Source organism: Hylaeus anthracinus, unplaced genomic scaffold (genome assembly GCF_026225885.1).
Source record: "Hylaeus anthracinus isolate JK02 unplaced genomic scaffold, UHH_iyHylAnth1.0_haploid 12002, whole genome shotgun sequence".
Classification (NCBI taxonomy): Eukaryota; Metazoa; Arthropoda; class Insecta; order Hymenoptera; family Colletidae; genus Hylaeus; species Hylaeus anthracinus.
The window spans coordinates 4,730,692-4,749,515 of NW_026534349.1; the positions used below are offsets into that span (position 1 = coordinate 4,730,692).

Sequence of the window (18,824 nt, forward strand, 5' to 3'; positions counted from 1 at the left end):
CTGATTTCAGACCTCATCCTGGCATGTTTGATCCTGCGCAGAATGGCCAACCTCCCGCCGACTTTGACTTCAGCGCATTTTTCCCGCGCAATCTACGCAAATACAAACTACATACGTCGCGTACTACAGGTATATGGAATATAACGAAATTTTCCGCTTGTCTATTGAAATTAAATCAATCAATCTGCGTAATGCTTATAGTAGCTTAACGTGTTGCTTGTTTAAAGACGAATGAAGCTTATACGATCGTTCTTTATTTGCATTAATTGTACGAGAGAAAAATCCCTATAAAATAATGTAAGTTCATATAGAAACAAGTGTAAGTATTATTATTAAAAATTAAAAAATAAACTGTTTCAATATAAATAGCGTATAAATAAATGTTTAATGTTTCGACCATTAAACATGGAAACGGTAATGTAGAGAAGGGGAACATCTTTTATTTTACAGTTATCGGTGATCTATCAAAAGATTCGCCGGAGGTAAAGATACGGTCCCGTGACCGGAAACAGGATGCGGCAGTGCAGAAACGCCTTTCATCCACTTCCCGATGTCGCAGCAGTAGCATTCGACACTGTTCAGCGTTTTCATGAACACTGTGGTTACTCCTCCTATTATCAACAATTGCTCGCCTAAAATGAAGATCCTTTATGAATAGTACGTTCCACTAGTGTCGATAAAATCGAGACTTCGGATGTACACGTGTGGTAGATGGATAGATTTTCACGATTCAGAGGAATTTTCAAGTTTCACGTATTCTCCCAAGGAAAAACGAACCTATAGAGCCGATGGAGTGTCCGTGCCTCGCGATCGACATGTTCGCCAGCTCTTTCCAACTGCAATCGTTCCCATCCCACGTGTCGATGCTGTCGATGCTCTGAGTGCCGGTCTCGGAGGTAGACGCTCCACCGATCACGTAAAGACAGCCGGATACGACGTAGAAGGAGGCGAAGCATCTCGGTGACCTCAGAGGCGCAGCTTTTAACCATCTGAAAACGCATCGACAACAGCTTTCGCATTTGTTCCACGGACTTGCGCTATATCGAGCGTTTAATCTAGGTAATGCGATGGGTCGCGAGAGATGCGACGGAATATCGAGCTAACAAATTTTTGATCGGATCGTAGCACTCGACGTCCTTCGAGAATAGTTCCTTTTTCGATTTTGTCATCCCGCCAGCGACCCAGATAAGATCTCTATATTTTACGCTGGCAGGTCCCACCCTTGCAGTCTGCATCGGTTGCATCTCTCTCCACGTGGAATCGGATGGATCGAAAGCCTCCACAGTCCTCAAAGCTCTGTAACGGAGAAAATAAAGTTTCGCTAAGAAAATTAGTTCCAAGATTCGTGGTTTTGAGGCGAGAAAAATTTTCGAAGACAATTGAGCGTTGCGAACGAAAATTAGTCGTAATTAGTCGAGCTTCCAGCGTAGAAATAAATAACGTAAAAAAATGAAAGAAAACGCAGATACCGAACGTAATTGCACGCTGTTTAACAACTCACATCCCGTTCCTGCCTTGCCCTCCAATGGCGAACATTTTCCCGTGACTGACCACCAGTCCGAAGTCCTTTCTGGCTGTCAGCATGCCAGGTTCGTTGAACCAAGTTCTCGTAGTTGGGTCGTAGCTCCAGACGCTTTCAACCGCGATGCTCTTTCTGTGGAGTTTGTCTTCGAGGGGATCGGCTCCTCCTACAAAATCATTTCGTCCAAACGAAGAAATTGATCATAGATCGACCGTGAGTCATAGTTTTCAAGACTCAACGTTGCTGTACTGCTCGAGAAATCGAAGAAACTATTCGCGAGATATTCGATTTCGTCATCGTTCCACTCACCCACTACGTACACACGACCTCTTAGGTAAGTGACCGAGTGGTGATGTCGCGCCTGTGGAATTTCTCCAGCGAATTCCCAAACGTTCTCGTCAGGTTTAAATCTGTATATATCCTTGCCCGTGTTTCCAGCACGGCCGTACTCTTCGTGGGGATCGACGCCGCCGAAAACAAGAATCGATTCTCGATCGGGAAAGAACAGAGAGTCGTCGTAGAAGTAACCGTCAGCGTTCGAGCCCAGTATGCTGCTGCTGATCCTTTGCGGTCTAATGATCGGTTAAACGTGGATGAATATTTTTGAACATTACCGATTCGGTCGATCGCTTACAGGGGTCGATTGCAAGTCGGGGTTCGAATTTGAACGTTTTTGGTGGGCTTCGCTCGCTGACCATTGTCTCCTTCGCAATAATTCGATTCGACGCGTTTCGTAACGCTGCGATCGGTCGCGACGACGTCTTCGAAATCGGTCGTTGTGGACTTGGCATCGGTCTGCGGAGAGAGAGGCTCCTCCGTATCGGTGTTATCCGAGTGGGAACTGGTTCTTTCGTCGTAATTTGCGAAAAACATCGGCGACTTGATGGTCCTGATAGGCTTTAACGCGTTTCGTGGGTGCGCCGGATTCGGCAGGCCACGCGGTGTCCTTTGTTTTCCGGTCACGTAACTGGGCACGCGTTCGTCGAACTGTAATTTGCGATTCCCGGTTTAATTAATTTCATTTATCAACGTCTTTATTACACGGTGTAAAATTACATATTATTACCACGGTCGGCCGCCGTTCGCTCCAGCCTATGGAGTGCGCAACGAATAATGAGATTTAACAAAATAGAAGACGATAAACAGGAAGCAAATAAAGTTACGAAATTGTTATAGATGCATCGTAAGTTACGCGAAACCGAAGATGATACGTGGTAATACAGATGAGGGAACAGCGACAAATATTTACTCGGCTCGATTGGTCGTCGACGCAGCATTGATTTTGGCTTTGAACCGACTGCTCCCTGTTCCTTGTTCTGGAACTCAGCGGCCACGTTTCCTCTTTTTCGATTCTGATTTGGTTTGCCGAACTGTTTGACATTCTGACAAGATCTTCGCCCATCGGTATGGCCAGAAGTTCTGCCACCTTCTTGATATTCCGCTTCTTATCCAACGTTGACTTTTGTATCTGTCGTTTAGCGAAACGAAAATAATATTACATCGGTCCTTTCGTTATCCGCGTTATTTTCCAGAGATACTTCTCCGGTCGAAAGACGGAAAATCGACCAGATCGAGGCGCAATCATTTCCGTTGTCGCAGTTACTTCTACGTAATACCGATACCGGATCGAAAGCCGCAGCGTTCGGAGTCGCGACTACTAACTTCGTGAAATCTCCTTCTAGCCTTGTATCCCCTGTAGACGGCCTGTATCGTGGTGGCCGCCTCCTTCTCGGATTTACCAGAGTCTGCTCTCGCTTCCGGGTCCCTCGGCAACCTACATCTCGTCTGCTGCTTCCTCGCGGAAAATATCACATTCGACTCGCGCTGCTGGCAACGGCAAACATCCGGCGCGTTCTTCTCCTGCCGGTTCTCGTAATCCAATTTACCAACGTCCTGGAAAAAGAGACGACTCGCGGACTACTGGGACCAAAAGTTTCCCGCCTGTGAACGAAAAGATCTTTTCTTCGATAACGAGTAGCATTACCAACAAATTCGCGCCTCGCTGACAGTGTTCCTGGCCGTGTTTCTCGACTGTTGACGGCTTGGATGTAGCTCTCGTCGGCTCGCCGCCGCCCGTGAACCTGGAGTCGACGGTGACCGTGTTCGGTGCTCTCTCGTCGTTCACCCTCCGATCGTTCTGCATCATTTCGATAAAATTAGGTCGACAATTGAACGTAACTCCGTTGTTACGTCAGCGTAATCTCAAGGTAAGAGCTTATACGCCGTAAGTACAATCTGTATGAATCGCGCGCGCAATGACCCGTCTGGATGGCTGGTATCGTTAAACACGAATTTCGAGCTACATAAACTCTGACCTTTGACTACAGCTCCGTGACATTTCGTTGGCGATATTTATTATTCCCACTTACAAGCACGACGCGGCTTACCTCGAGATTTCTTTGACGATAACCGCGTAATAATCCCTGAAAGCAAGCAAGCAAACTTTTCAAACGCAGAAACCTGGGCGGACATTTCATCTCGAAATTTGATCGCAAACGACTCACCGTGATTATCCATTGTTACTTTCCATCCGACGAGTGCGAGTTACTTTGAAACGTACTTCTCCGAATCGCTTTGTAATAGTCGTTATCGTCGTCAAACCGTGAACGCAGGGACACGCAAAAGATACGCCGTTTCACAAAATGAACGTACACACTGTCGCACAAGGGAGTAGCGTCCGCATTTCCCGAAGGATTAATCCGAAATATAAACACAAACAAGGCCGATCTAAATATCGTCGACCATAGCTTTCCACCGCTTTGGCACGCTTTCTACAATCTTACTTTGATCTTGATATTGTACTACGCTCTCGTGGGACAGACTGTGCACGCGGGCAATATTATTTTTCTAATAAAATCCGATTTTTTAATGTATACATACGAAATACGAGCTAAATAAATTACACAATGTCTAATTTTTCTATTCCTATCGCCGATCGCAAATTGAATATGCGAAATGTTCAGTCCAAGAAGACTGACGCGTTTTGCAACGTGTCGATCAGTGAGTGCGTCTGTTTTGTGGCTTTTGCATCGCTCTTCGATCGGAGTTCGGCCCAGGGTTACTCACCCCTTTGCTTCTCTCCAGATTACTCAGATACTCGTTCATTAATTTAGGGGGCATCATCAAGCCCCGTGGCATTTCAGGTGGTAAATAATTCGGTGGTCCCTTCGACTGCATCGTTGCATCGTTGCGAACGGCCCCATTGTCGCCTGATATAATAAATTCGAAGACAGGAATTAAAGAAAATCGAAGATCTTACGGTACGACAGAAATTCCTAATCGAGATTCTAGCGTACCCGAGCTCTGAGCATAATTGTTAGGTGTCCTGGGACGTGGGAACAGGTAATCGTTGGGTGGCGAATTGGGTGGAACGGGTTTCGCGACTGTCTTGTGAGACTTCAGTTCCGAAATCTTCGTCTTTTGATACTCGTCGAGGTAAAGTAAAAATTCTCGATACGTCACGTAGTTCTTGAAACAACAGACGCGCGATTGTGTACATTTTATAAACCGTTAATCTTTCTAGAGAATTTTAATTCCAAGTACCTTATCCTCCCCGGCCCAATTTCGATTGGTAGGCTCCGTCAGCCCCAATAAATCGATCCAATGATAGTAATCTTCGGTTTGGTTACCGTACCAGTATTTGATAATGACAAAACTGAAAGGGTTAGAAATTTAATAATCGACGACTCGATTTCTTTATGCGATACTTACGCTAATCCATCGTCAACCATCTTCTGTACCTCCGGGAAGGACATCAGTTCCATGAACTCGGGATTTTCAGGGTTCCTTTTTACGTCCACCAACTGCCACGGTGCTATAAGCCCGAATCTGACGCACTTCAGTACCTCCAGCATCTGCTGCTTTCGATTGTCCCAGTCGTGCATCAGCCATCGAACTGCGGACATCAGGACTTCCATCTCGCTGAGGAAGAGTTTGAAAAATCAAGCCCAACTCAATCACGCTGGATTTCAACTAAATGATACCTGTTCACGCAGATGTAGTTCGACTTTAGCAAAAGACACAGCTCGTCGACGGACAGCTCCAAAAAGTCACTGGTGCTAACGAGCATCAGGAAGAATTTCATGATCCTGGGCAGCATCAGCTCCATGACGGCGGTGTTTTTAATTTTCTTTGCCTCCAAGTACAGTAGGAACGCGGTGTCTTCCGTGAACAACTCGTCGTTGTCTATGAAAGCCCAGCATTGTTCCTCCAATTCTAATAAGCGTCGGGAACAAACGAAAACCCCGCTCTGTATATCGGTTCGGTTTTACCACGCAGAACTAGTTCCGCCCATCCGTGAACTTTGTTAATGCAGTTCGTCGAAAAGAATTCTAAATCTTTCCGTGTTTCGCGCAGAGATACGATGCACCCTTTATTTCCATCGCATCGCGCACGGTTTATTGAAGTTTCGAGTTGGACGGTGACGTATTCAACGACATTCGAGTGCCGTGCCATCGAAAGTTCCCTGGAAGCTTATCGCGCCGAAGAACTTTTCATTCTTTTCCAGTAGCGGGTCGAAACTTTTAAAGTGTGCTAGAAGGCGCGTGCTATATATTATGCGAGACAGTCGCGGTTTAGAAGATTGATGGAAATGGGAAACGGTGGCGGCGACACAATGTAAACAGCATCATTGCTCGTAAACCCTTCGCATAAATAAAGATAGAGAGGGATTTAGATTTACGAGGTTTCTTCGCAAATTCTTTAATAAACACGCAAAGTAAGTTAGAAGTTTACACGTTCGTATCAAGAAATTGACGCATATAGGGATTCCAGTACGTCTCTATGGTTTTTTTTACGTAATTGTACATATTTTTATTGGGTTAGATTAATATTATAAAGCATCAAGTATAATTTCCCTCGCCTAGTACATCGCAGTTGAAATAGCTCGTAGAACTCGATTGGAACTGAAATATCCAAGTACATATTTCGCCTCCGCGAAAATACAGCTGCTGTTATTTAATTTTCTATTAAAGTTAGCTGCTGAATATTATACTACCTTTAATACCGAGGTACTGAGCAGCGACGAACACTTCCAGTATGTTGTCCCTGTGCAGAAGATGACAGCTCTCGTTCTGCGAACTGATCATCCAATCGTAGATGATTGAGAACGCCTTCGAAGACACGTCGCTCTAATTTACATATCATAATTATTTCATAACGTTACTTCGAAGCATTCGCGTAACGAAATATTGATCCATTAAATTCTAAAGTACCGAACACGATATTCGAAACGAATGGCAGGCACACAAAGTATACAGACTCGTTAGAGACAGAGTGCTGGCTCGTTTCTCCGCTATTTTTAATTACTGGTTTCCTTGACACGTGGCAAGCAAGAGAGCGTCGTCGAAGGGTATACCGTAAAAATGGTCGGAGCTCTTTGCAGCGATCATTAAAGGGCGACGAGCAGCGCATTATTCGAGAGTCGCTATTCACCCTTAAGTAAAAAGGGAGTCAAATATAGCCGCGGGCGAGGAAACCGAAAAGGAGTTCAAGGTCGCTTGGCTTCGAGCCCACAGAGCCACCGTTAGAGGACTAGGAATTGGAAGGGGTGGCAGAAGAACAGGATGCTGACACAAGAGATTGGGGTCGCTTGCAACCCCTTGGTGCTGCCTACTCGGCGATTTGGAAGCTTCAATACCGCCAAGATATATTGAATTTTCCTCATTCTTCGAGCTATAACGTCTTGGGTTCGAATATAGATATCGCGCGGTCTCTATTATTGCACCAAAAAGTTAGGAAAGTTGAAACCTCGGCGTCCACATCCGATTGCTCGCTGTACCCTCGAACAAGCATCGCTTCTTATTATTCGCGAAACATCTTCGAAGATATGTCTTCGTTCTCATCGCTCGTGCAATCTCCAAAAAAAATCCCCGTAACGTCATCGACTCCAACGTTTCAACCAGCCCCCACGATAGTGTCGCGAAGGGTCAACGAATTTCATCTCGGATCAAGTACGACGTCTGTGGAATCGAATCAGCCCGCCGTCCATTCTATCGAACGAATCGCTCGAGAGAAAGGAAAAGGAATGAAGCGAAGGAACGCCTAAAAATAAGCTGGCGAGAAATTGAGGACCGAGGACGAGGGTCGACGTTGGCCGACGATGGATACGCGTATCCTGGGTGAAGGAACGCGACGGCTAGAAAATCGGATCGCGCGAACAAAGGGAGTTCATTCGAGAACCGGTATACACTTTGCGTTCCGTATACCGATAAACCAGTAATAGATCTTGGTCGACGAACGGATACAGTCTAGCGTCGTGTCCGGCAAATTTGAAGAGCGTACGAGAACACGATGTCTTTTAAAGGGTTGATCGAAGCGACTACGATATTCTTGCTACCCTGACGGACGTTCTTTGACGCGGTTACCAAGAATTAAGGGGAAATGGGGTCGCTCCGTTTATTCCAGAGACTTCTGGGAGATTAATTATCTTTCAGGGATCGTAGACATTTCTGGAATGATTTTCTCCCGCTGAGATTAAGAGTCTATACCAACGTCTGCTCTTTTAATAATCTTATGAATTCTTGATGAGATAAAAGGGTAACAACGGGCGAGGTCGGACTGAAATCTCTGTAAGTCAGAATCAGGGATTAAAGAAGTCGAAAGAGTGCAAAGAATACGAGAGTCTACGAAGAGCACCCTTGAGGTTTCCTTTTTGCAACACCGTTACGCGAACCGTGGTTGGTTTTTTGATTTCGAAATTAGGGGCTACTCACCCCGGCCAAGTCGACGTCCTTGCAATTCTTCTCATCGAAGAAGGCGCTGTAGCTCTGGAGTACCAGGAGGTGGCAATGGAACTCGTCCTGATCGATCCTCACGATACAGTCCGCGTTCCTCGAAAGATCGATCGCGAAGTTTAGCCCCTAATCCTGTCCCGTGCGAACCTAACTTCGTCCTATCGTTCCGACGCTACTATAAGCTTACTTGTAATTCGTGATACGCCTGGCCAACTCCTGATACAAGTCGGTCTTCTCCGGGAGAATGATGTTGTCCCAATCGATCGGTTGCTCGCTCGTAAATCCCAGTCTGCAACGGAAATCACGGTGATCGAAGGTTATCGGTGAACGTCGGTGGCAATAGTCGCGCCAAGCGAGCAGCTTTTCCACGCCGATAGGCGAAATATAGGTTAACGCAATTTTATGGATAGCCTGTTCGCGATATTAAACGTGTCGCGCAACAATACTTCCCGCGAAGCTGCATCGATCTCATTTATGCTGCTCGTTTTATTTCGCGTATACAGTTTGTCACGCGACAGCGTAGCGTTGCTATTTTCTAAAGAACGCAAGAAGAAGAATGTAGGTATATTCTTGAAGCAAATGCGAGCCGTAAAGAGTTGATTAAATATCTCAACGCCTCGCTGCGCCATGCACTGCGACGACAAAGAATACGAGAGTCTTTGTAAATAAAAGAACGGTACGAATCATACTAACGCTGCTAGAGGCACCTCTTGCAGCAGAGGCGCCTCGCAAGACGTCGACGGTGTAGCCTGCTGCTTTTGTTCCGTCTCCATTTGACCGAACTTGGATTTGAACGGATGCATCGTGGGTCTGTACGCGTCCCCTGCGATCGGCAGATTTTTCTGGCCCTGTTTGAACGTATCCAATAATAATATATAAAATAGAACTCTGAATTACAACTCTGTTCTGTTATCTCGACGCGTATAAAAGAAAAAGGAAACGAAGACGTATTCCTCCGATTACCTTCGATCATTCCGTCAACTCGGAATCATTCTATCGAGAGGCAATACGTTCGCGAAACAGTCGATCAATCGGTATTAGGAAGTTGACCGATAACTATGGCAACAGAGTTACCTGTACCTGATTGATCGTCGACGATGAGACGCCGGATGAAAGATCGACGAATTTAGGTCTCGTAGAGGACTCAACGCGGCCAACGAGCTCGTTTCCAGGTCTGTTAAGCTCTGCCTTGACGTTAACCTTCGTGTGCCGAGGATCGGCTACCACCACGCTGACCTTCTTCGATTCGAACACCACCTAGAACGACTACGCGTCTGCCCTGAGGCCAACATTCCCAAAAATCGAACCGTCGCGATTCGTGAGTCGATCCCGAACATCTACCTGATTAGGAACGATCTTTAAGTTGCCGCTCGGGGTCGGCTGAAACGGGAACACTCGCTGCGAATCGTCGCCGTCGTTCACGCTGATAAATGCACGGTCGTCGCCTCGTTCGCGTGGACGCGAGTGGACTTGCTGCATCAGGTAGGCCAAGTTAGGGCAGACAGCTTCGTTTCTGCGTTGCCTGGAATCGCCGTCTTTTCCTAGACTGCGAAACGAGTCCCGTTTATCCCAATTTCTCTTTAGCCCTGTCCCTTAACCTCTTTGCGATCCCCGTATCGTTTACGATAACCGTGCGTGCGTCGATTGCAATTTCAATTTTTAAACGCGTCGTATAACGAACAATCGATAGCCGTTAATAGTTAGGAGGTATCGTGCGCTATATTTAGAGCTCGTTAGGCGCCGCGGGCAATAATTGATTAACGCTAATGTCGGTAACTATCAAACGCCACAGCTGATGACTATCAACCGCTATAATTAACGTTCGAGCACTGTAATCGGGGATCATGAAACGTTACGTCACATGGCTGCCAGACGCCATAATTCATAGGCAAATACTACTGGGAGTAATTGTAAAGTTAACGAATTTCCATCCGATCATTCATTCTCTAGTTGCACGCGTTCTATCGATTCGAGGACGCTAATTAAACAAATGTAAAAGAAGAAATATCAATTGGATTCAAAGACCTGGATAGAATTATACCCTTGATAGATTCTCACGAAAAGGATTATCATCCCGTTACCTGGAACGAGCCATTAGTTTCAAAACGGGCTTATCAGAGGGACGACATCGCTCCCCGAAGGTTTCGTCGAGGTTCCGATGCTTGTCCGATCTTCTGCCTTGATCGGGATCATCCGAATCGTCGTCCTGACGAGTGCTGGAACCCTCGCAAGACCTAATCAAATTTTTCGCAGACTTTGCCGAATATCTCGACGGATCGAATCTCCGCTCTGCTTGCTGCGCCTCTTTGGACAAAACACGATGGCCCTTGGAAGTGGAAGCGACCTCTGGTCCACGGTTATCCTGATAAGTGTGTACGTTGAGTGGTCCTCGTCGCTTCGATAAACGTCGGCGTCGTCTCAAAGTAGCTTTCGTTCGCTCGATGGAATATATGGGAGATCGGTCTTCCGGACTTTCCACCAGACACGACCTGCGGGACAGAGAAGAGAGAATTCTTGGATCTCCACCAGAGATTCGATCGCGGTGTTCCGATACGAGACGAAACTTTCATCCAATTTCAATCGATGATAACTTTCGCAGAAATGTCTCGAAACTTCTGGAAATTTAATTGGTTTGGGGAATATAGATTCCTGAAGGGACGAAAAGGGGTTCGAGTGCATTTCGCGCTTCGCATCTCCTCGGAGGAAAACTTTCGAATCTGTAAATATTGGTATTCCCGGAAGAAAATTACAAACTCGCGGAAACTGGAACTACCCCGTTCACTGACAAGGGAACGCTCGCGAACCGTCCGACGACGATTTTGATCAAACTTTGCGCGAACGTTCGTCGCTCCAACCTGAGAACTACGCCCGTACATTGTCTCTCTTACCGTTTTTACGGTGAAAATCATCCCTCTGTGCTAGAACTTGAATCGCATTAAATATATTCTACCTCTGCTGACGCAAGGGTTGAACGTTCTCTGTCGGCACGTGACTCTGTCCACGCGCAACTGTCCGTTCCGATTGAGTGGCCCTAAGGGGTGGTTTGGGGGATGCTGGAGCCGCCGCGGTCGATTTCCCGTGATACAGAACCACCACGCTGCTTTTGCTGTTCCCGGGACGCGGTCGTTCCGGTGATTCCGATCGATCCTCCTCGGGTTTGACTAGGAACGTCCTTGGATTAAATTGCTGGTCCTCGCGAAGATGTCGGTCGCGCGCGACCCGTTGGCGTCGCCGCCCCTCGAGTTGCCTTCCCCGTTCTCGTTTACACGCGGATTATCGCACTCCTTGCCGAGGAACAGGTAGGCGAAGAGGAACAACGCGAAGAGGAACAAGTACATCGAGTCAGGGACAGGGGCTCGAGAGTGGTGGCTGATTTTCAACGGGGTCTCGGGCCTTGAGGGATGACCAAAATCATGGGAACGCTATAAACAACCAGAAGACGAGCACGCCTACTGAAACGAAAACGTCAGCTGTGAATAACGCAACTTACACTTTCTGCTGTTTCGACGAATCGCACGGATTATTCGCGGTGTACTCTTCCCTCTCGCGCTGTCAAAGGAATCATTAGGTGTCGTTAAGCGGATTAGGAGAGCGAACGTGATCCAACGAAATGTTCAGATAATTACCAAAGTTTCGGGGAGGATTTGCTGCCGAGATCCTCACCGCTGGAAGACTTCTCCGCAACGAAAGTTACCTGAGGCTAGAAAAATATTAATCGACAGTTTACACGCTTCCTTTCATTTATTTCCCTCTATCGCGAGTTCTATTCCCACATTTTTGTTCAACGAGATCATTGATTTCATCGCGTCTAACCAACTAGATTTGAAAAGCTGGTTTATCAGATTAGTTACAGAAATCTCTTTGAAGTTCCAGGTACGAGCTGGATAGTTTTGACAAGTGATTCAAAAGCACGTGTAACGCATATTGGAAAATGACGTAAATGGAAGCGTGCGAGCACGGTTTCGTAACCATTGTACTATTACTGCCAATCGTCGCTAGCAGCGTATATCGTTACTATAAAAGGCCAACGCTTTGATGTTTGCAAGCTTCGACGCTTTGACGTTCTCGAAACCGCCTCTTCAATTATTATATTTGTACGCTTTAAAAAAACACATCTATCGCGACTTGGTAATTCGAAATCCAATTTTTAATAAAACGCAACGAATTACCTCATATTTTTTCTGATAAGTATAGCACGGAAAGTGTTGAAGACTCGACGCGCGATGTCCTGTAGCGTCTTTACCTACTTTTTCGGATACTGAAACAGATTTCGGAGTTATAATAGTGACGATCTAAAAATGTTTGAAGTACGTCGTAAAATATACGTATTCTGAATTTCTCATTATCAGAATATGATTCCACTAACACTTACATCACTTACGTAATTTTGTTTCGACGTGATCGCAGTTCGCGAAACAGCGACAGGGCTCGGAATTTCTCTCGGCCGGCTCGAGTAGATTCGGTAAAATATTTTGTCCACTCTTTGAAATTCGCTGACGCCACGATTTCCGATTCGATCTTGTAACTCTGACAATGAACAAATTCTTAAATTCTCAACAAGGTTACCTGAAAGGCCGGTACCTTGGATTTAGCAGATCGAGTTCCGAGGAGAGAGAAAAATCGTCGTCAGTGGATGCAGGCGTTCTAGAATCCTCCTGAAAATGTAAATCTTCAGAAAGTGCAGCTCGTGAAAATGGTCGATCTCTCATTCGAGTACGGCATAATTCTCGATCCAATTTCCACCTGTACTCACGTCATAAACCGTTAAACCTCTTCGCATGGTACGACTCGCATTCGCTCACTGAATAGCCACTCTCAGAACCGGCGTCATAGCAGAGCGTCGCTGTTTCACTTCGTTCGCGGAGCTTAGGATGAAAACCGCTAAAAATATACGACGTACAAACGGGTAGTTTGACGTTCAAAACGACCAGGACATTTATAAAAAAAAAAAAAAAAAAGAAGGAAGAGAGAGAAACGTGCGCGCGAACCGAAGGGGCCCCTGGAAACCAAACACGCGACAGATGAGCGCGGCGTTCGTCGTTTCGCAGCCAACTTCGATCGGTAAGCGGGCGTGGCGAGTTTGTTTGGTACCCGATCGGATGTAACGCTGCTGGAAGAAGCGGTGCACTTAAAACGAGGCATTACGGTCTGAGAGTGAGGCTTTACGCCCCCGTAAATCCAGCAGTTACCAGCTCGCTGAAACCGTCGACGCAGAGGGAAATCGGATTGCTACTCACTCGACCTTGCGCGAAGTTATCCGTCCGTTTTCAAAAATCCACCCGAACATTTTTCGAAAGACTCGATCCACCTCGTGTGGTTCTACGAAAAATTGTCTGGAATCCAAACGAAGGGATTCGTGTTCCTTTTATCGAAGGGTATTGTAATTCTGCTATCTTTCGAAGACAATCGTTTCACCCCAAGCTGATCGCGGTGGGGCGCGCGATCCCTCCAGCACGGGAAACGATAAGCGTCGATGTCCCGGGGAAACAGCTGATCGGAGCTCGAATGTAGGGCATCCACGTGTTGAACCTAGGCGGAAGGTTTCAACCCTCCAGGTTGCTTTTTGTTAAATGCAACGAGACGTAAATACAGACATAACGAGGTTTCGGTAGGGTGGTCCTGATGTGCAATAGCCGTTGGTATTTGGGTTTCCGCGTAGGAGAAGGTCGCGGAAGATGGGTCGCCGGAGGGAGAAACCAGAGGGTTGTTAGCGAGGTTGGGTGCTGGCTGGCGGGCTGCATCGATCGCTTCGGGCGTCCCGGTGACCTCGACCTAATGCCACCCTCTTCTGCTCTTGAGCACAGCCCTCCACCCCTCTGCTCTCCGTGGAAGCCACGGGGTCAGTTAGCACCCCCGTCAAAACACACAAAGCCCCGGGAAACCAGCCGGGAGCGAAGGGATGCGAATAGGAACGAGCTTCGACTCCAAAGTGTCGCCTGGGCTTTTGATACAACGAATTAAACTGTTCGTTTGTTGACCGGGAGAGTCGATCTTTGTGCGATTCTCTACCTTCTCGTTTCGATTCCGCGCGGTAGTTTCCGAATCGATACGAGTGTTTCAATTCCTCTTACACTCGGAGAATCTTAACACATTCGCGACCGGCAGATATTTTACGTTTCTAATATCGAGTACTGACGTAGTATCGTTAGGGCGAAGATAGAAATTACAAAATATTTTTTTAAATATCAATGTTTTAAATATGTAGTGTATAAAATACAAAGATTTGTATGATTCTTTCATAATCATGAATAGAATTCGAAGTGTCGTACATTCACGTCAGCGGTCGCGAATGTGTTAACAGAGGAGGGATTCGTAATTTTTTCGTAGACATCTAGGATCACTTGAAACTTTAAAAATGCCCGCAAAGAAAAAAATGTTCGCCTCTAAGCTAGACGGAATAAAATAGCCTCCGTCGAATATCTCAGGTTGCAATTGTTTCCCAGCCCGGTCGACGTTCGTTAGCTGCCATTCGAGTATCGATCAGCGCGATTGTCCAACGTCACGAATTCCTGGTCAGTGCGTCCCAGCTCGTGCGGTAGACAAATATCTCTGCCGTGGCATGCAAAACACGCGGAATGCGCGCGATTCCCGTCGTGTCAGCGAAACGGGAATTGCCACGGAAACGAAGCGCGAGAAACGAGTCCAATATTACAGGGCCAGCTTACAGCGGACGATATTAAGTCCCGCGCAAACGGCTGGAGGCCGACGGCGTAATAAGCTCACGAAACTGACGACATTATTGCACCGAGCTCATTTGCCCCGTCATCTTGTGGCTCGTATCCAGGGAATCTTTATGCAGATGAACCTGCGTCGAGCTTTGCTTGCTGTTATCCTAAGCAGTCTCCGTCAACCGAGCGACTAACTATCCTGTCTCTCAGACGGGAGGCAAACCATGTAAATTCGGAGATAAACGTGATAACAACTTTCCCTCGTTCTATATGAGAACTAACTCGCAAAGTCTGCGATCAAAGATTCCATCAAGTTAAGAACCTCTGCGCCAGTCGTTCAAGAACATCAAGGGACCTCTTTCCGTCTCCCAGGCCTTGGCTACCATTATCGAACCGCCGTGAATATGAATACCTGACCCGATCCATCTGTCAATAATGATACCGTGTAATGGTAATAATGGTGTCTACGAACAATGGCGCACCGTAATTTCGCACGGCCGACGGCGAGCAGGTCGGACATGACGCACGTCACCGGAACGCTCGCGGAATATGGAAGGTGTCTTTTTGTACCGCAATAAATCCCCTGTCGCGATCCATTTTCCACCGATGGACGATCGGGAGCATCGGGAAAACGCATCGACGGGCACGTGAAGTCCGTTTAATGATCGCCCGCTGGGCACAGCCAGGCCGATCGATGACGGCCCTGATGCGACCAACGACTGACGGCTCCGATAGCCGGAGGAAACGGTGGCTGCGAAATTGTTGACGATGCAAGGTAATCGTAGACCGCGTGGGAAGTCGCGATCAACGTTCCCCGATGGCAGTTATTTAGGGAGAATATTTGGGAATTTTTTCCGGGGATTCGTGGATGTATCGAGAGCATATACACGTGAACTAGTATCGATTAACCATCGAAAGTTGCGTTGAACATCGTTACCAACTCGAAGGAAAACTACGGTATAAACTAGCGTCGTTGAATAGTTAGGAAAGTAGAAAGCGAGATTTAGGTGTCTAACTGAATGGTGATCGAGAGTTGAGAACGTAGAATGTCAGGACGAGCGATCTGTAGGAGGGGATCGATAGCTAGACTAGAATTTGCGAGGATAGGGATTAAATTGGAACTCTCCGGTGGCGAGTGTGGCACGGCTTGGGGCCGCCACAGAAGCGAGGGATCATGGTAGAAGTTTGTTTTGCTGGAGGGAATGTGCAATTTTGTGGCATAGTGATGCCAATGAGCGGAACACTTTCGGGAATCAAATTCCGAGCAAGTAAATTTCATGTCCAACAGATCTTAGAATCGAGTTCTTCCTCTATAATTTCACATTTTTTGACGTTTGATTAAATCTCAGCAACGTGGACGAGTCGTGGCTTCGAAATAACAATCTGTTTACAATTTCTCGTATCACGGCGGGTACACAATCGGAAGTTTGCATTCGTTAAAGTTTGCCTTCGATTTATACCCAGATATTAATGTTTACCAATAGCTCTATTATATATTAGCTTTCAGTTAATGAAGGATTAAATTAATTTTAGCGCGTTTGCTCGGCCGGAATGAAATACTAAGCGATTCCTTCGTCGAGTTCGTCTCGTGTCCTCGCGAAAGCAAGAAAATAAATGGTTGGTCGATAATACACCGGGTAATATTCACTGAAACCGAATTCTCTATAATGAAAACGTGCCTCAAAGCGACGCATTCGAGTGTCGTCTCTCCGCCGCAACAATGGCAGCTTTCCTAACGCGGTGTATGCAAATACCTGTACGCACGGACGATACAGAGGCAACGTATCGTGCGTCGGTGGTGGTGAAAACAAACCAGCGTCGATCGAATCGCTGCGCCCACCCCCGTTTCGCGTCATCGGCGGCCATGGCTGAAACGTTAACGCCGCTTAAACGCGATTTACATTTCTACGAGATTAAGAGCGCAGCCGAATTTCCCGCGAATGGCGGTTCTCTGCGCGCCCCTGTCACGAACGAAACCGGTGTGCTCGATCAGGACATCGTTTTTATATTATAATTCGGCATCAGAGGTGGGCAGGTTCGAACCCGTTCGATAATTTCGCCTACTTCTGCTCGACGTTTGGATAGCAGGTGAGAAAGGGGATTAAGAGGGGATGGAAAAAGACAGACGAGGTATGGAAAGATAGCGAGATGGCAGGAGGAATTGTTGAGGGAGCTGGGAGGCTTACACCAAGCAGAGACAGAGCTTGGAAGCTCGGTGGTAGGGGGAAAAAGAGGTAGCGCGAAACGAGCGTGCATTAGAACAAGAACACGCTCCACTTTTGTTCCATTTGTAGACGTGGGTGGAGTTGCGTGTGGGAAAAGGACGGTAAACGCGCTTTCCTCGTCGGTGTGTGCGCTCCGTGTTAGAGAAAGAAGCGCCGGGAATTTGCAGTCGAGTAGGCGAATCGAGGAAGGTGGACGGGACAGGGGTAGGAGACAGGAAGCCGGGGACGAGAAAGACGAAGAGGGTGAGAAAAGGGCTGAGAGAAGAAGAAAACAGACGAAGATGATGGTCGGAAAAGCACGGAAGACGAAGGTGTGTAGGAAAAGGGTGGAAGAGGAACAGAGAGTGAAAAAAGGGTAGAGAATGACAGGACGGAGAGGGAAAGGGCGTCGAGAGGATGGTGTCGGCCACGAGAAAGGGGGATGCAGAGTTGCCAAGGTTACACCCGCGTCATAACCACCCTCTGGTAACCACCCTTCCTCCTGGACCATTTTCCGTCTCTGTCTCCTCGATCCCCACTAACGTCCCTACGATTCCCACCCCTACCGCCAGACCACCGTTGGCGCACCCTTATCCACGCGTGTACGCTAAGCTTTCTTTAAAACTTGCACAATAAATCCCTCCTACGGCCACCATTCTGATTTATGGTGGTTCGACCTTGTTAAAAAACTGCGCAGCTCTCGATACCGTCGATAGGCCATCGCTTCCGTCGATTTTATGCTTCTTCTTTTTAGATGGAGATGAAATTGGTCGATCCGCGATACATTTTTATGACCGGATACAGGCTCGTTTTTACAGAATTTTAGAGGATGCGGAGATCCTTTGGGAGGAAGGTAATTCGCGAAAATCGGACTCGGAGGAATCAATCCAATGGCAATGTAAACATCCAGGGTGTTGAATCGGAAGCAGCTACCAAGTTCGTGTCTAAAAATATTATCCCACTAGTCTACGATACTAAAAGCTCTGACCATGCAACAGTTTACGCGATTATGAAATATTCTTTCTTTCGAGACCTATTTACAGTTCCGAAGACAATTAATCCTGGCCCAAGGGCGAACGTGCCCTGCGTAGGTTTGGAGCTTCCCAAAGAAATCCCTTTATAATTAAACACATCAGTCTCGATTCTTCTTTGGATGAGTCCTCCGTCTTGTCAAAGCAGTATCTTCGATAAGCGTGCGATTAATTAAACGAAGACTACCGTGGAATTACAAGCGTCCTGTACGGAGTTAAGCAGCGTCCATGTCGTTGAACAAGTCTTCTGTAGTAGACAAACACTGAAGTCGTTCTTGTATCCAAGGTTAACATTTTCCGTTAACATTATTCCTCGCTACTTGCGAAGTGTTTACTACATTCTTCAGAGTTCTTTTTACGGGGAGTTTGTTTATATCGCTTAATTTATAGTTGCTTTTAAGCTTTACTGGAACCCAGGGTTTATCTCCGCCCTTTGAGTATCTGTCGGTTTTATGAGCTAGCAGATTTCATGCTTCTTGGAAGCTTTTTATTAAAGAACGTCGTGACGTTGCAGAAACCAGATTCAGTTGTAATATCAGCGCTGTACTTTTATTCGAAATGTAATTCGAATGAATTTACTGCCTTTTCCATTTACGGGCGAGTGGTTCATAAACTACGCGTTGCAAAAGAAATAAATCATGGAATACATTCGGTTTTGTTTGTCG

General features: G+C 46.7%; 1 protein-coding gene across 1 annotated transcript; it reads right to left on the reverse strand.

Annotated features, from left to right (window-relative positions):
* Window positions 1-265: 265 nt before the first annotated feature.
* On the reverse strand, window positions 266-14,287 carry LOC128891506 (uncharacterized). The gene is made up of 28 exons (XM_054150998.1): window positions 13,010-14,287; window positions 12,832-12,911; window positions 12,638-12,774; window positions 12,426-12,514; window positions 11,883-11,950; window positions 11,747-11,805; window positions 11,207-11,417; window positions 10,338-10,745; window positions 9,598-9,802; window positions 9,331-9,513; window positions 8,950-9,104; window positions 8,444-8,545; window positions 8,236-8,353; window positions 6,519-6,651; window positions 5,506-5,737; window positions 5,234-5,443; window positions 5,066-5,177; window positions 4,819-4,990; window positions 4,589-4,731; window positions 3,507-3,635; window positions 3,185-3,415; window positions 2,734-2,990; window positions 2,157-2,468; window positions 1,832-2,094; window positions 1,502-1,688; window positions 1,105-1,296; window positions 778-989; window positions 266-632 (listed from the first exon to the last, which is right to left on the reverse strand). Exons 1-28 carry the CDS (start codon window positions 13,034-13,036, stop codon window positions 451-453), a joined length of 4,809 nt encoding a protein of 1,602 aa, XP_054006973.1. The 5' UTR covers window positions 13,037-14,287; the 3' UTR covers window positions 266-450.
* Between the last annotated feature and the right edge of the window lie 4,537 nt (window positions 14,288-18,824).

Coding starts and splice junctions, on each gene's coding strand:
- LOC128891506 (XM_054150998.1), bottom strand. CDS start 13,036: ATGCGAAGAGGTTTAACGGTTTATGAC. Junction 9,105..9,330: donor CGACGATCAATCAGGTACAG/GTAACTCTGTTG, acceptor ACGTTCAAACAG/GGCCAGAAAAATCTGCCGAT. Junction 1,689..1,831: donor AGGTCGTGTGTACGTAGTGG/GTGAGTGGAACG, acceptor ATGATTTTGTAG/GAGGAGCCGATCCCCTCGAA.